Source organism: Leptopilina heterotoma, unplaced genomic scaffold, assembly GCF_015476425.1.
Source record: "Leptopilina heterotoma isolate Lh14 unplaced genomic scaffold, ASM1547642v1 Lhet_198, whole genome shotgun sequence".
NCBI classification, from domain to species: domain Eukaryota; kingdom Metazoa; phylum Arthropoda; class Insecta; order Hymenoptera; family Figitidae; genus Leptopilina; species Leptopilina heterotoma.
The window spans coordinates 211,967-230,978 of NW_025110914.1; the positions used below are offsets into that span (position 1 = coordinate 211,967).

At 25.9% G+C, this 19,012-nt stretch overlaps 1 protein-coding gene across 7 annotated transcripts in view; it reads left to right on the plus strand.

Moving 5' to 3' along the window:
• Positions 1–461: 461 nt before the first annotated feature.
• Positions 462–19,012, plus strand: part of LOC122501055 (trithorax group protein osa-like) — a 76,672-nt gene continuing 58,121 nt past the window's right edge. For 6 of the 7 annotated variants that reach the window (XM_043610285.1, XM_043610289.1, XM_043610290.1 and 3 more), the window contains exons 1-4: positions 462–1,512; positions 4,880–4,999; positions 5,085–5,288; positions 9,469–9,528. In XM_043610285.1, coding sequence (XP_043466220.1) covers positions 745–1,512; positions 4,880–4,999; positions 5,085–5,288; positions 9,469–9,528 — 1,152 coding nt within the window. In that variant the 5' untranslated portion in view covers positions 462–744. The remainder of the gene's footprint in view (positions 1,513–4,879; positions 5,000–5,084; positions 5,289–9,468; positions 9,529–19,012) is intronic. The other variant, XM_043610291.1, reaches the window with a different exon arrangement.

Consider the following 19,012-nt stretch of genomic DNA (forward strand, 5'->3'; position numbering starts at 1 on the left):
CTGAAGAAGGTTTTCTTTTGCAAACAAATTATGCTCTTGACGGAATGTGAAACACAAAATCAAAGTAAAAAATAGTTGTGTTTGTAATGATGGTAATTATAATAATTATATCGTCATAATTGAATTAAAATTTGTATAAATAGAAATAAATTCCTGTCAAAGATGATAGTTTAGATAAATTATTCATTGTTGCGACGAACAATTGTTTATTGAAAAAAAGGAAAGCGAATTTTTTGAAAATTTGTAACAAAAGAATTTTGAGCATTCTGTCAAGATTGATAAATTTAATTGGCTGAAGGGAACATGTCTATAATATATCAGTTGTTCTACCAATCGCATAAAGGAATTTCGTCTTTTTTTCCAATTTTCCGCTTGAGATCCGCAGCAATAGATCGCGCTTCGTTCGCACGTGAGGCTTTTTTCCCTCGAGTCGCCCATCTCGTGAACTTGCGTAATTCGAGGTTAATATCCGCGACCACAAGATGGCGTACATTATGCGACGCTACTTTGACGTCCCTGTTTAAAGTTAATATTATCGTTTCTGCTCGAAAAAATGTGAAAAATTACCGTCGGTCAAGTTACATTTGGTCTTCCTACGTTCTTAATGAATAATGTGGTGGACAGAAATTGTGTTAAATCGTTTGTTTGGACCAATCAAGGTATTTGGATCGGTGCACGCACTGTACGCGCGGTAGGCACCGCCGCGATTGGCCAACTTACGAAAGGATGGCTCCGTGAAAGAACATGGCTGCGACACAAGCCGAGAGCCAACAAAACGATGTGAATTTGAGTGAGTCCGTGAAATGCATTCAAAAACGTCCCCAAGTCATTGCGAATAGTTCAAGTGCTAGTGCGAAACAGCAGCTGGATCAGGAGCCGGCCGATAAAGCAGCCACCCGGGGCGCGGCCCAGCTGCTGAACTATGTGAAGCGCGCGGACTCAGGTTTCGAGATGAGTCAATACCGTGAGGACATTGGCGGACACACCGCCGCCGAGGTCAAATCTCCCCGCGAACCCCAACAGAACAACCCCCAGGACCAGCAGCAGTCCGTCAACGACGCCTCTGGTCCTGGCCATCCGGCGAATCATCCCTTTGCGCCCAATCGCGACTACTCCGACGAGTATGCATCAAACAAGAGCAACGAGTTCTCGAAACAACACGCCGACTATCCCGGCAAGCAAATGCCCAGTGAGCCCGAGCGAGGTGGTGTTGTTCATCATCAGAGCGAGATGGAGGAGCACTACAAGATAGAGCCGAGACTCGCTCACATTGGCGCCGGCCCCGGAGCCTTTCCCGGACAGCCCAGGTTCCTCTCGGGCCAGAGTATCTCCCAGGCCACGGGCCCAACCCCTACGCTTAATCAGCTGCTCCAGGCGTCCAGCCCCATGCATCGGTTTCACTCCAACTACCCCGGAATCGGACCCGAGTCCTATCAGCAGCCCTGGCCCATGCAGCGACCCCCCGTCGTTCCTCCTGTTTATCCTCAACCTGGACAACGACCTCCGCAAACGGTAATTATTTCTCAATTCACTCCAAATCTCCCCCTCAACATCCTTCTCTTCATATTTATTTATTTATAATAATCAAAGTTCCTTCATTTCATTGATAATATTAACAAAGTACAAGAAAAATCATTTTTTTCTGCATATTCTCAAAGTCAACAATTTGCTCTTCCTTTTTTCTATTTTTTCGCATTTTTACCATTCACTTCTTTGTTATTGTCATTATTATCCCATCATTGTTCCGGTGTTTCCGAGATGTAAATAATTTTTTCGTTAAAAAATGTAAAAAGGCAAAAAGTAGGAGAAAGTTTTCGAAAAACAATGATACGCTTCAATAGAAATATTTAATGGAATTATTGACGCGGTTTATTTTAAACTAAAATTGAAAGTTATTGAGAAATGCCTTTTTTTAGTGAATAATTAGAAAAAATTTATTTTCGAAAAAGAAAATTTTTTATTAGTTTTGAAATCAAAATCATTTACTAAAAATTAATAGAATTTCAATTTAATTAGTTTTTAGTTTTCTATTTTTTTCTATTTCTATTATTTTGTGCTCAAATTACAATTCGAATTAAAATTAAATTGTGATTGTTTACAAGAATGATGGTTGTCTAATTGTTTATTAAAATAGTTCAATAAAGTTCATCAAAATAGTACAAGAATAAATCCTACGTTTCTTTTTCAGATTTTTTCAATTTAAATTAATTACTATTCTTATTATTTTTATTTATTTTAATTAATTAATTAATTAATTAATTTTCTTTATTCATTTATTTTATTTATTTGTTTATTTGACTTGTTTATTAAATACTCTATGTTACAAGAAGGGGTTACACACAAGACTATCAATAATAAAATGAATACAATAAAAGAATCAACATAATAATAAAATAAACTAAAAATTAGCTATGTGAGCATTAAAAATTATATGCAAAGCATTAACAATTCGCTTGAGAGTTAAATAATTACACGAAGAAAGAAATGACAACCAGGATTCGATTCTAATTATTATATTTATTAATTACTGTTTATTATTGCTTATAATTATTAAAATTATCCAGTATAAATTTCGTTTTTTTTAATAATATTATACTCAACAATTTAATTTTAATTGTTGAGTATAATATTAAAAAGACAAATTTTGTCTTTTGTCTGCATTTGTTTGAATCATTTTCATTAAATTATCAAATTACTTCTTTACTCGACATAATATTTTTGTAATATTAACATTTATTGTTTATTATTTTTTGTAATATGTTAATATTTCATTTAAGGGAGAATCTGCCAAACAATCGGAACAAAAGTTAGTCCAATGTCATAATTTCGTATTTAAAAAAAAAAGTCAAATTAAATTGTAAACTCCTTTTGGTAGAAGCGAAAGGAATTTAATTTACTACATTTTGAAGTTATATTTGATTAAAAATTATAATTTTTTGTCAAAAAAATGATTTAAGTAACATAACCTAAAATTTAACAAATGTTTCTTAATGACAAAATTGTAATTTTTGATCAAATGGAACTTTTAATCATTTTAAATATTCAAAATTAAATTTTTCGCCTTTCCATCAAGACGAATTTAAAATTTAATTTGTGTTTTTCTTTTAAATTACGAAATTATGACATTGGAGTAACTTTTGATTTGACTGTCCGTCAAATTCTTCCTTAACAATTCACTTGAGAGTTGAAAAATTACACGAAGAAAGAAATGACAATCAGGATTCGATTCTAATTACTATTTATTATTGCTTATAATTATTAAAAATATCTAGTATAAATTTTCTTTTTTTTTAATGATATTACTCAACAATTAAATTTAGTTGTCTTTTCTCTCCATTTGTTTGAATCGTTAAATTATGTTTTCATTAAATTATCAAATTACTTTTTTACTCAATATTATATTTTTGTAATATTAACAATTTATTGTTTATTATTTTTTGTAATATTTTAATATTTCATTTAGGGAAGAATCTGACGGACAGTCAAATCAAAAGTTAGTCCAATGTCATGATTTCGTAATTTAAAAGAAAAAGACAAATTAAATTTTCAATTCCTCGTGGTAGAAAGGCGAAGAATTTAATTTTGAATATTTAAAACGATTAAAAGTTGCATTTGAATAAAAGTTACAATTTTCTGTCAATAAAAAAATTTGTTAAATTTTAGGTTATGTTACTTAAATGATTTATTATTGTCAAAAAATTATAATTTTTAGTCAAATATTACTTCGAAATGTAGAAAATTAAATTCTTCGCCTTTCTACCACGAGGAATTGAAAATTTAATTTGACTTTTTTTTTAAAATACGAAATTATGACATTGGACTAACTTTTGTTCCGATTGTTTGTCGGATTCTTCCCTAATATTCAGTATGGTCCTAAAGTTTTGAACGTTCAAATGAATGAAATTTATTTATTTCTAACTCAAATTAAATTTTTATTACAATACTTTTGCATCACTAGAAAGAAAATTCAATTTTTTAATTTTCTAAGTGAAATTTGAATTTTTTTACTTTTATTGCAATCAGTGATTTATGGAAATATTTTTACTAAATAATATTTCCTTCATTTGAACGTTTAAAACTTGTGTATCATTATTCAGTAAAAAAAATTCTATAGGAAAATATATTTCGGGTCAATATTCTATTTTTTTTTCTCCACAAATAATTTGGTTAAAAAATAAAAGCGATTTTTACTCACAATTTCTCTTTTTTTTTAAAAAAAATTGCTAAATTGCACAAAAAGAGAATTCGTTGTTTCTATTTTTTTTAAATTTGTTGAGTCAACCTAACCTTAAAACAATTCCTTTGAATATTGATTATGCTGCTTTGTCAAACTTTGAAAATTACTTAATTTGTTAACTATTCGTTTGACATCTCGTGTAAATGGAAAATAATTGATTTTTAATCGTAAATATTGCGAGGATATGAAAATTTATTGTCTTTCAAAGAAAATTCATTAGAAAGAAGAAAAATGAAAAGACTTGTTTTAATGTTTTTAATGAAAAGAGATGAAAATATCCTTGGAAAAAAAAGATATCGATAACCAATAAACGCTTGCTTTATTGAGAAATTAATTGCTTAATTGAACAATTAGCGCTCTAAAATATTTATATTGAAAATTTCTATTATTATTTTTTTTTATAATGAAATTCTTGACAATTTAGATTTTAGAGTTGGACAATTTTGCAAATAAGAAACAGTCTTTGCAATTTATATATTTTTTAAATAAATTAATTACAAATTTAAATAGTTATTTAGTTTCTTTATTTAAATTTGTAATTTTATTCAAGTGCAAAAAAAAAAATGAAAGAAATTTCGACTGAATTGGTAAATTGGTCTTATTTTGATACATGATGATTAATGTTGTTTTATTTTTTGTCAGGGTTCGCCACGATTGCACCCTGGACCAGGAGGTCCTTCTCCAACTCCCATGCCATATCAACCATACTCTCAACGTTACTCTTCGCCAGCGAGACCACACTCGCCCTATGGTCATCACCAGGTAACAAAACTTTTTCTTTTTTTTTTTTTTTTATTAAATGCACTTTTTTTTGCGAAAGAGAAACTAAATAAATAAATTTTTGTAGATCAACTCCTATACCCAGGGTGGACACCCGTCAAGTATATATTCAGATCAACGAGGATGGAATCAAGCTGGACCACCAAATCCACCACCTCCACCGACAAATCAAACCAACCCATCCAGTCAGTCTCCACAACGTGCTCTTTCACAATCTCCAGCACCGCCACCTTCTGCGTCGCCGCAGCCACAACCAACTGGTCAACCACAGGTACGAATTTACTATTACATTTCTGATAGTAATTTAACGAATATTCGAAAACTAATTTCAACCTAATTACAATATTCACAGAAAAAAATGCGAAAATTCGCAATAATGCCAAAAGTCGATAATTGGGTAAAATTTTGAATTGAGAGGCTTTAGCCTCTCGCAACTTTTCTAAAAACGAAATTCTTTTCAAATTCATCTGTAATTTTCATGTGCTTAGAATTTTAAAAAACTAATATTGTTACTTAAAAAACAATTGGTCAAAAATAACATGAATTTGATGCCAAAATAAATAAATCGTCGGAATATTTTTTCGTTTTTAAAAACGTTGCGGACTTCAGTCTTATTACTTTGAATGAAAAATTGGAGTACAGGTTTTTTTTAAAAACTAAGATCAGGTATATAAATAATGTAAAAAATATACTTCGAAAGTTAATTTTTTTCAAAATTTAATACTGTCTCAAATTTTAAATTTGTATGAAACAATTTTTTTTCTTGATTTTACACAAAGAGAGAATAAATATTAAGGGCATGTGTGGAACCAGACAACTTCAATTGATGCCTGTATTACTTTTTCCACCGGTTTTCTTAATGAAGAATCAGAGAAACAATCGGAACAAAAGTTAATTCGTTTCGTATTTTAAAAGAAAAAGACACTTTAATTTTTAAATTTTTTTGTGAAAGCGTAAAGAACTCAATTTTTAATATTTTGAACAATTTAAAGTTACATTTGAATAAAAATTACAATTTTCTGTTAATAAGAAACGATTTAGATTGCATAACCTAAAAGTTAACAAAACATTTCTTTATTGGCAAAGAATTGTAATTTTTATTCAAACGCAACTTTTAAATGTTTAAAATGTCGGAAATAAAAATACTAACTCTTCCACCAAAATAAATTTAAAATTAAATATATCTTTTTCTGTTAAAAGACGAAATTATGATATTGGACTAACATTTGTTTTGACTGTCCGTCAGAATCTTTCTTAAAAAATATAAACTTAATCTTGATAAAATTAAGGAAAATGTTATTTCAAACTTAAACGCAGACCTCTGGTCCAATTAATTCAAAAATTTATTTTAAAATATTATTTTTCGTTAAATAAAAAGTTTATTTTTCGAGAAGAAAATGCAGTGGAATAAAAATTAACATTCGAAAAATTGAATAAATATATTTTTCTATTTAAACATGAATTATTTTTGACAATTTTCGAAGAGAAATGACAATGGAATACAATTGATATTTAAAACATTTTAAAAAAATGAATGTTTAAATGGAAAAATATAAAGTTATTTAATTTTTTGTATGTTAATTTTTATTCGATTGCCTTTTCTTCTCGAAAAAAAACAAACTTTTTATTTAACGAAAAATAGAAACGAAAAGAAACGAAAAACTTAACGAAAAAATATTTTAAAGCAAATTTTTGAATTAATTGGTCCAGAGATCCATGCGTTTACGTTTGAAATAACATTTTCCTTAATTTTATCAAAAATTTCATATTTTTTAAAGAAACCTAATGAGAATAGTAATACATGTATCAATTGAAGTTAACAAGTTCCAAATGCCCTTAAATTTTGTAAAAGTATTTTACAAAATTTAAGGGAAAAAATGCGACTAAGCAAAATTTTTGATATAAAAAATTCTAAACTTTAAAAAAAACTGATGTGGAATTTTGTAAAGTTATATTAAAATTGAATTAGTATTCTTCATATTTGATATAACTGTACTAAATTTCACGTATATTTTTTTAATTTTTAGTATTTTTTATATCAAAATTTCGCTTTGTTGCATTTTGCCCAAAATTGTAAAATATTTTTACAAAATCTACTCTCTCTGTGTAGTAATTTATTTTTGTAAATTATGAAATTGTATCTTCCTAGTTTTTGACGTTTAAAAAAACGAATTTTTCAATTTTTTTCTTAAAAAATGTTTCTTTATAAATAAAGATGCTTTAATAGTGAAAAGGAATAATTTTATTGATTTAATGGATATTTAGTTTACTTTTCTCATTGACAGTATATAGTAGCTTCTGAAAATTTAAAAAGAAGTTTTCTAAAGTTTTAAACGTTCAAGTGAACGAAATTGTTTTTCTGTTTAAACGTTTTTAAAAATTACTGTACAAAAGAGAAAAATAATAAATAATATTACGAACGGTCAGAACAAAAGTTTGTCGAATGACATAATTTCAAAATTTAAAATCAAAAGACAAATTAAATTTAAAATGTTGAAGATTAAATACTTTATCCTTGAATCAAAAAGAATTTAAAATACTTTTTCTGAAAAATTGTTCAGAGAAAGCAGTTTAGTTTTTTATTTCGTTTAAAAAACGAAATAATGAAATTGGACTAATTTTTGTTTTCATTGTTAAAAAATGGGAAAATTTTGAACATTTAAAGTCAAACATTTACTTATTCAAGAAGTAATTTTTTAATAACAGAAATTTTTTTTTAATACAAATTAAATAAAGGAATTAAAAAAATATCGTCTTTTATTCGAACGTTCAAAACTTTAGGAAAACTATTAAAATCGAAAAAAATTTAAGTCAATAATTTTTTTTTCTGTTTTGAAGAGATTAATTTAAAACAAAAATTGAAATTACCCATTTGGGTTTCTTTTAATGAAAAGAAATAAAAATATTTTAATTAAAAAATATATTATTGTTGGAATTATTATTATTTCAATATTTTTGAATATTATTTTATTATTATTATTATTATTATTATTATTATTATTATTATTATTATTATTATTATTATTGTTGTTATTATTGTTATTATTGTTGCTATTATATTATTTCAATCATTATTTAACATTCTTTTAAATCTTAATATTATAACTATTTCTATATATTTAAGTTCATAAAATCTATATTGAAATTTTTTAATATTAAGAAAATTCGAAAACTGTTTTGAAAGTATTATTATAGGAGAACAAAATTTATTCAATTTTATACTATATATTAATAATTTATGTGAAATTATATTTTCTCTAAATTTTTTATTAGTAAAAATTAGTAAAAAGTAAGAATTAGTAAAAATGTTTACTAATTTGAATCAGTGGCTGACTTTTTGCTTATGAATCAGCAAATTTTCCTAATAAATTAGTAGAAATTACTATTTATTAGTAAAATTTACTATTTTTTAATTAAATTTTGCTAATAAATAGTAATTTCTATTAATTTATTGGTAAATTTCGTTAATTCAAAAGCAAAAAATCAGTATAATTTAAATTAGTAAACATTTTTACTAATTCAAATTTAGAGAGTATTTTATTATGCATTTTAAATGTAAAGTAATAAATTCGATTTGCAAAAATTACGAAACAGCAATAAGAAAGAAAAAAAAAATGGAAATTATTCCAGAATAGAAGTAGTTAATAATTTTTATATTTGTTTAAATTAATTGTTGATAAAATGTAATTAAAAAAAAAAATTTTTGCATAATTTAAAACTAACACACCGAGTATGCGGATACAATCAGTATAATCTAAATTCTGTTATAAAAATTTTGTGTGTGCAGAGTACACATTTGTTTGTCTTTTCTATTCAAAGGCTTTTAAATTTGTTCGCTTTTGTATTCGAAGGCTTTTGACTCTTAAGCTTTATTCATCAGGATGCTTAAAAAAAAAGAAAAAATTGGATGCTTTTTAAAATTCAGGGAGTTTAGAATCGTTAATTGCAAAATTTATTTTTGTATATTTAAGCTTTGTCGCTGATTAATGATTTATAAACATATGTTTTATTCATTATATTCATTGATGATTTCATTTCGTTTCGTTTCTTTTTTCCTTTCTCTTCATTCAATAAATTTTCATAAATGAAAAACTTTTGCAAACTGTAATTAATATTATATGTGTTTGTTAATCTGGTTAAAATTAGAATAGTTAAATAGAATTGAAAAAAATGAATTCAAATATAACAAAACTATTATACTTCAATTTTTTGTTTTTAAATTTACATTATTTAAAATTAATAAATAGAATTTTCTGTTTTTGAAATTATTTTCTATTTTCTGAGAGAAAATTTGTTCTCTCAAAATTGATGATATTAAAAATGAACTTGTTGGAAAATTTCTATTTTTGTTATTAAATTAAAAACTCGGCGAATAAATAAGTAAAAACAAATAGTTATTGAAATACATAAATTTGTGTTGAAAACTAATTTGTTTTTATTTTTTATTTCAGAATTTTCATAGTATGCAGCAACGATCAACAACTCCAAATACTCAAGGAATTGATTCAGGGGTAAGAATCATTTTTGATAATTAACAAACGCGATTTATTTAGAGACAAAGATTGAATTTTTTTTTGACAATAGAAATTGTTGGAAGAAACTTTCGAATTCAAAATAGCGAACATAGGAAATCAGGGTGGCCACATGTCAGTAAAGTCAGGAAAATGTCAGGAAAAATTTTTTTGTCAGGGCAATTAAAGAAATTAAGACGGTCATGCAATACATTTTTTGCTCTAAACAAAAAAATTTTTATCAGGGAAATTCGTTGTTATGTCAGTAAAATGTCAGGGAAATTGATAAAGTCAATCTTGCGGCCACCCTGGAAATAAATAAAAATAGAAGAACTATATAATTTAAAATTAAAGGGATGTCAAAGTAAATGCGATTTTTACGAAGAGCTTTAATGGAAAAATCGTATCTACTTTGCCATTTCCTTAATTAACAAACAAATTTATCGGAAAATTTTTCGAAAGTTAATTCTAATTTATAATAGTGAAAAAAATAATAATAATAACAATAATACTAATAATAATAAAAAATTACCATTTTTCACGAATTACGTAAAAATTTCGAATATTTTTACTAGATTATTATTACATTTATTTTGTTTTTTGGGATGCTTTCCAAGGAAAGAAACCGTACGCGACAAAAAATTGTTGGTTGTGTTCAGGAAAGTTTTTGCTTGATTTAAGATTAATTTCTAATTATCCCAACTTAAAAACAATTCTTATTAATTATTTAGTATACAAAATAGTTATTACAAATTGTTTTTGACTTCAGATAATTAAAAATGAATTTCAAATCTTTTAAATCAAGTAAAAACTTTCCTGAACATAACCTATAAATTTTTGACATACGTAAGGTCCTTTTCAATGGACAGCGACACAAATTATTCGTGAAGAATTTTTTTTTTCATAAAATTGGTAAAAGACTGTCATTTACATTGTAAATGACATTGTGACATTTCAAACCATATTTTTGATTGTTTGCATAAGTAATAATTTAAATTATTACAAATTGTTTGTGAAAAGAAACGTTTTGTTTTAAAGAAGACTATATCCATCATGAATCCAAATAATTTCCTAAATTAAAAGAAAAAGACAAATTAAATTTTAAATTCGTTTTTGTGGAAAGGGGAAAAATTTAATTTTGAAAACGATTGAAAGTTGCATTTGAATAAAAATTAGGTACAATTTTCTGTCAATAAGAAAAGTTTGTTAACCATTGTTATTCAATTTTTTTATTTAGCAATTCACTTGTTTATTTTTCTAAATAATTTCAAATCATAATTTTTTTGAATAAAAAGTATAAAGTACAAAAAAAATAATGATAAAATTATGATTTGAAATTAGTTTGAAAAATAAACAAGTGAATTTCCATAGAAAAAAAGTGAAAAACAATGGTATTTTTCTAGCATTTTCAACCTAAAACACAGTTTTTTTAAATTGCATAAAAAAAATAATAAAAATCATTTTTTTCATTCGCCAATTTTTTTGTGAATACACCGAGAGAAAATTATATTGAAATTTGTAAAAATATTTCACAATTTGGGGAAAAAATGCGACAAAGCGAAATTTTGGGATAAAAAATACTAAACTGTAAAAAAAACTTATGTGAAATTTATTATAATTATATATCAAATATAAGAATTTTGGTTAAATTTTAATATAACTACTAAATTTCATATTATTTCTTTCACTGTTTAGTATTTTCTATGTCAACATTTCGGTTTGTTGTACTTTTTCCTCAAATTGAAAAATACTTTTACAAAATTTAATATATATTTTCTCTAAGTGTATCTCTAAAAATTACTATATAATTAATAACCTTAAATTATTCTCGACAACTGTCACATGTTTTACTTGAGAATTTGGAAAACTAAATTAAAATAATGTAAATGTAAATAACAAAACATGTCCCTCTTGTTAGAGGCATCACGGAGAAAAATATAAAGTAACTTTTACTACTTTTATAGTAAAAAATTCCTGGTAATTTTTACTACTTTTGGAGTAAATTTTGCTACTTTCGAAGTAAATTTTACTAATTTTTACAAATATTTACTTCGAACGTAGCAAAATTTACTCCAAAAGTAGTAAAAATTACCGGAAATTTTTTGCTATAAAAGTAGTAAAAGTTACTTTATATTTTTCTCCGTGATGTTTTTTCTATTTTTATTTTAAAATAATTTTTTACTTTTCAACAAATATTCATTAGATGTAACACCTGAACAGAACACCAACGTTGGCGTTGAAACGTCGTGAAATTTAAAATAAAAATATTTCACTATTATGTCAACAAGAATAATCCTGACATACAATTCATTTATAAAATTAATTTCATGAAAGATTTAAATCATTTTCTTGATATAGTTAAAAATGTAGTTGAAGTCTCTTCTTAAAATGAAAATTTTGACTTAGAGAAAAATTACTTTTTTGATAATTGAATTAGGAACAAATAATAAATTATAAGAACAAAATTAGTGAAATTGTGTTATAAAAAATTTTGTTCAAAGTACCCTATAGTATTTGAAAAAAATGTCCAATAAGAGAAACAATTTAATTTCGTGTACGTGTAATAAAAATAATATTTTTTGAAAGTTTCGAAACGTGATTTTGAAAAAGAAAAACATGAAAAAAACGAATTGCGTTTCCTTGTCACGGGTTAGATATACCAACAAGTAACAAGTAGTGGCGGAAACGATTGTGTTTCTCAAACACATATGCAATCTCTTATCGTGCTTGGGTATTGGTAATCGTTGTTATGTATTGGACTCAGAGACCTAACCTAAAATCGCCTAAAACGTGTGTAAGGTTAGCGCGTATTGTATATGTAATGCATATATATATATAAAAGCCAAAGCCGCGTGGTCACATTGCCTAATTAAAAATGCAAAACAAATACATGTTACATTCAAAACCGTATTTTCCAATTTTCAAACATTACAATTCTCGGACTTTCTATTTCTGACTATTGCTTTTCAAAAAATGCCTTTTTTCAAAAATTAAATCAAAATTATTAAAAAAAAAAACCAACAAATAAATCAATCAAATAAAAAGGAAATTGATTTAGGAAAAAATTCTGTTTTTTTTTTCGCTGAGGGGAATTATCATATTTATGGATAAAACAAAAAAATGTTTATTAGCAATTATAGAAATAATTTTTTTGGTTAAAATTCTTGACTCTGGTTGAGTGTTGAAAATTTTGACGGGTGGCACGACAGGTAATCGAAATACGGTGTTATTTTCAGTTATATATTGAGAGAGAATGGGAAATATTTTTCGAAAATTTTCGAAATAAAAAGAGAGAGAAGGATAGAAAGTTGAAAACAGAATAGAGAATAAGAAATGGGGTGGTTTTGATCGGACGAGAAAGGAGTGGTTGTGGGAGAGAGAGAAGGAGGGAAAAAAGAGAGAAAGAGATGGTGTGGTGGTGCGGGAGGGACGGTAGGGGAGAGGCGACATGTTCGATTAGGGGGCGAGTCGCGCGGCCGCCGGAGCCCCAGATATTAGCGTGCGCCCCCCTCTCCCCTGCCTCTCCACGCTCCCCTTGCCATTGGTTCGCGCTCATTGCACATGGGCGCATGGACAGGTTAGAGTTGTTGTTGGCTTGTGTGCGAGTAAAGAGAGGCATGGCAGGCAACGTTGGTACCGTCATGGCCGGATTAAGGGCCGGCGCAAGCGTACCAAACTGGAGGAGTCCCCGATATATATAAAAGGGGTTCCAAAAATATTTTCCTCGCTTATATACTCGTTGACGGAGAGAGAGAAAATCTAGCTGAATTTCCAGTTTTTCAACGCTTCAGATTTCCGATCGATTCTCTAGTTTCTCTTAACTTTTTTTTCTCTCTCTCTCTCTCTATCTTTCTTCATTCTTTATTCTATATACTTATATACATTTTTCTAACAGTTTTTCTCGAAAAAAAAAGAAATTTTCTCATTTCTTTTCACATTTTTTTTTCCAATTAATAACGGAGCACTTAACTTTTTCATATTTTTTTTTCAAGTTTTCAACGATGTTGAAGCGTCGAGGGTTGAATTATATGGTGGGGATTAATAGAGGGAAATTGTCGGAGAATTAAGGGTGTGAATTTTTAAAGGGAAATTTTGAATTTTTCGATATTAAATATGAATGAGGAAATATTTGGGAAAGGAATTTTAAATATTGGAAAAATTGTTTTCTAGATAGTTCTATTGAATTGAATATTTAGAGTTCTTTTTTTATTGTACTCGGGATTTATATTTACTGTCGAATCGGTTTTCCGCAGTTTTATAGTTTTTATACTTCTGAAAATTGATACTATAGAATTATTTTTCGAATATTTTATTCCTACCTTTTCATCATAATAAAAGTCTTCTTTTTTTATTGATTTTAAATAGTTTGAGATTACACAATTTAAAACACTTTTTTTTAAAACTGTTTTGTTATTTAAAAGAGTTCGGCTTATATTTTCGAGTATATTAAAATTGATTTCAAAAATAGACAATATTAATTTTAATTGTTAATTTTCTTTTTAAATAATACTTCTTAAAACCTAAACTTCATTTGTTTGAAAAATGTGTTTTTACATTAAAAAACATTTGGTGATTCAAAATTTTTATTTTTACTATTATTGTAGCATTCTTTTTAGAAAAAAATGATTTTTCTTTTAAAAATGTATAGTTATATTACTATTTAAAAAGTAACATAAAATATTTTGATTTTTTAAAAATTGTTTTTAAATGAAATTATTAAAAACTTGTATAAATTTTCAAAATTTTAGGTTCTCAATATTTATGGCCATAAAAAGTATTAAAACATGTTTCCATTAATTTAATACGCATTTTATTTTATGGCCACAAAAATTGGAAACCTAAAATTTTGAAAATTTACGAGTTTTAAAATTTTTGTTTCAAAATAAATTTTCAAGAAAAAAACCATCAAACTTATTTTATGTCCAACATATTTTTTTAACTCTCCAGGTAAATGGAAAAATAAAAATTAATTACATTTTCATCTTTGAAAACCGAAAATAATAGTTTTTGTCGCTAAGCGTCAACGCTAACTTTAAAAACAAAAAATGCTTCAAAAATAGTAAATATAAAAATTAAGTCTCCAATTTTCTTAAATATAAATAAAAACACATTTAAAAAAAAATACGTATGGACCTTAAAAAATTCTATTTTTTTCAAAAACAAAAATTATTTTTTAAAAAGATTTTTTTTGACTAATTTTTATTTTATGAACATTTTGAATTCCTTCGCAGAAAATTGCAATAAAAATAATGTCAATTTCTATTAAATAAATCTTCATATAGTTGTTAATATATCTGGACCCCCCCCTTAATTTAAAAAGAATAGGAATTTTTTCCAAAAATTCATAAAAATTACAGTAAATATGAGTAAATATTTAAATAATCGTGGAAAAAATTACTATTTTCTAGAAAAATTTTGAAAATTAAATTTTATTTCTTTATTAAAAATCATAATGAGAATTTTTTCGGTCCTAAAATTAAAAATTAATTTAGCGATAATTTAATAATAATTTAATATTAAATTTAAAATTTCTAAGTAAAGCAAAATTAGGGGAAATTAAATTAATTATTTAATATTTGATTAGGAAATTTGGAAATAGAAGAGGGATTTTTGAATGTACGCTCTACCGTTATCGATTTTTGTATCCTGGCGAACATTTAAGCCTCTATACAGTGCTCGTTTATTATTACTCCAAAGTTTCAGATGTTAAATTAATTTCGTCTCTCATAGTTTTTTTCTACATTTTTTCCTTTTTTTTAAAAAATTTTTATTGCATCGAAATAATTATATTTGTGTTAATATAATTCTTTTTCTAAAATTCAAATAATAAATTCTTCAAAGAAAATTACGATTTTCTTTATTGAAAAAATATAGGTACTATTTTCTCCACTACACTTTGTGAGGCTTTCCTCTTTTGAAAATTCTTTTTCAAAAAATTTTCTAAAAACTTTTATTTGCTGAACGCTAAATTTTCACCTTGAATGTAGAATTTTTTCAAATAACACGTTTTGAAAAGTAATTGATTTTTGTATACATATAATATATTGACAAATGTCTAAGCTCCTTCAGCATCTATTAGTATATCTATTTGAAAATTCTGCAACGTTCTTAAAACTTTTTTTCTTTCTTTCTTTCTTTCCTTTTTTATCGCCTTTGAGAGGAGAATACTTTGAAAAAGTTTCAATATTCATTAAAGTGAAAATTAATAGGATTTCCCCCTCGTTTTTATTATTAATGAACATTAATAGATTCTCTTTATGAGTTTACATTTATGAATTTCTGGATTTAAAAATATATTATGTTGCGAGATTATTGAAATTCAGTGAAAAGTTGATTAGTTATTTATATGTATACACATTTGAAATGAGAACAAAAATCAATTATTGGTTAATTTGGAATACATTTGGTTATTTGTGAAATTTTATATTGAGATGTAGGTCAGGTAGAGGGGTTTTTTTTTCATCTTAATTTTATCGTTAATTTCAAGTATATAAAACTAAAGATAGAGAAAAGTTCATGACACAGGGTTTCAGGTCAAAATCAATTTCATTTTTCGTGTCAATTTAATTAGACGTAGTTTAACAATAAATTATTTACAGACTAACGGGTTTACTAATTATGTTAATTTTTATTAGCTGTATAGTGCTTTTTATGATTCTTTTCAATGAGTGTATTATTTTTTATTTTTTTTTTAATTTAAAGGAACTTTATCTGGTCAAAGATTTAAAAAATAGATTTTTCTTTTATTGCTTTAAAATATTCCTTAGTATCATAAAATTACTGTCCAAAAATATTTTTGAAAAAAACATGTAAAAGAAGAAAAGTTATAGCAATTTTTATGGTCGTTTCTTAACTCACTGTAATACATTATTATATGAAAAGTTTAAAAGCATTTTACTCGAAAACACATTTTTGAAAACAAGGAGACACTTTTCTTGAAATCTACTAAATCGATTTTAAAGAAACCAAACACCATTCGATTTTTTATCTAAGAAACTAGACAACAAACCACAATTTCACATTTTTACCGCCTGTTACTTTCTACAGGGGTAAATTGACCCAAAAACAGCATTTTTTCGAGTTTTTTAGAAAAATGTGTATGAAAAATAATTGTAAAACATTTGAAAAAATTGTTTTCGAGGTTTGTTGTCTAGAAAAAACCCTTATGAAGAGAATTTTTGTCTTCAGTTGCAAAAATGAACTAAAAATTCACAAACAAATTTTTTAATTCTCTTCTTTTAGTATTTAACAATATCCAAAAGGAATTTTTGCAATAACTATAATACATTATTTACAATAAGAGTTTAAAAAAGTGTGTTTTTTTTACCAATTCTGCACCAGAAAGTCTTCTTAGGGACCAGAAACGAGAAAAAATTTTAGGTTGTGTTTGCTAATTTAAAAATGAAAACACGTAAACAGAAATAACTTTCAGTGCAAATTAATGATATTTAAATCTTCATACATCTAAAGTATTCAATAAGAAAAACTTTTGGTTTTACAAAATTTAAGAAATAATTTTTAATGAAGGGAAAATGATCATAAACATAACCTAAAATTTATAAATTTTTGTAATTTTTCTTTTTAATAGTTTCGAAATTTCTCAGATTAATATTATTTTGAAATTCTTAAACTTTTTAGTGAATTTTTTAAAAATTCTGTGGGAAAACATGAAAATTTATTTTTGACGCATGCGTAATATTCAAAATTCTACTGAAACTTTCTGAAAAGTGACCTAAAAACATGTTTTCTAAAAACACTGAAAAAAAAACACGGAAAACCCTGAAAAAATTTGGTTTAAATAATCGATTACTTATCTAAAGTTAGCGTCGACGCTTATCTATTTTTTTTTAGTTTTTAATATTGAAACCGCACTAATTATTTTACTGCTTTTATTTACATAGAATTTTAAAACTTTGCATTCAAATATTTAATAATAAGATTAAGATTTTAATCTTTGAAAAAATCCTTAAAATTCTTTTTTTTTTATTTCGCAAAAAGAAAACAATGTTTTTGACGCTTAATGTCGACGCTAACTTCAAAGACCTTGGAAAACCCGGAATTTTGAATTTGGTTTTTTTTTAAAACCCTGATAATTCAACATTTACTTACAGTTAATAATTAATTTTTTTTAATATAAACAATAACATTATTTTTTAATAAAATATAAATTAAAAGTAGTAACAAAAATATTCTGATACATTTGAACGTTCAAAACATATTTTTATTTCCTTACTTGAACTGTAACGACTATAATTTAATTTAAAAATATAATTTATATAATTTAAATATTTATGTACCTAATAAATAAAATAAATAAATATTTATTTTAAGTAAATAATTTTTATTTTTATTTAGTATTACATTCTGTTTGCTTTTATAATACAAAAAATTGTTTGGTTAACAAAAATATTTATTCAAGTAAATATTTATTTAATAGTCAAGTAATCGATTATTTAAATAAAAAATAAAAAAAAATTTAGTGTAGGAGCAAAGAGATTAGTCATTTTTTACACTATTGAAACTTATCATTTTTTATTATATTTTTCCACTAATTTGAATACAAATAAAATAAATTGAAGTACAACAATTGATAATTGTTTCTAAAATTATATATTTTCTGTAATTTTTTTGTACTTTTTTGCACAAATTTTCATTTGAAAAAAGTGATGAACTTAAAATACCCTTTTCATCTCTGAAATATTAATTAATTTATTTGAAAATTTTATAACAGTTTAAATGAATAATATAAATGAAAAAGAATTTTCTCTTTTCGAAGAAATTTAATTTACCTCTTTCATTTTTAGTATTATTTTTCTCTATTAATAAATTTGAGGGCTGGAATATTATTTCTATTCAAACTCAAATTAAAAAATATTTGAAATTCTCGGAAAGTTTTTTTTTGGGAAATTTGTTTTGTAATTGAATTTGGAATGGAAAAGTATTTGAAAAAAAAGTAAAATTGAAAGTTTCTTTTTAGTTTTGTTTGATATTATTTGCGTTGGAAATTCAAAAACAAAATATTGTATCGATCCGACGGAATATAATGTTTTTGCCTCTAAACGTTAGACTTTTTTTCCGTCTATTCAAATTCAGTTACATGTTTGTTTGATTAATGAAATGCTTTTTTTTTGCTGTGTGGTGGTGGTGGGGTTGAGGAATATTTTTTTACTCCTCTCTCTCTCTCTCTTGCTATATGAAAAATATAAGCAGCAAGGTTGGGAATCAATGTTTCACCTAGGGCACAAATATTCCTGTAGCCAGCTCTGTATTTTGTGCATGAGCGAAGCAGTTGCGCGCGATTCTTTTCAATTGGAAGAGTGGGGATAAAGTTGACGGCTTCTCCCCACTCCTTGACCTTTCGCTCGCTCCTTCGGCTATATTCGGTTTGGCACATTTCGCTGTGTGGATATGTGCTGCCATGCTGTCAAGCTGTGTGTTGGTTCGGTTATACTGTACAACACTCTCTGCTCTGCGAACAGCGAAT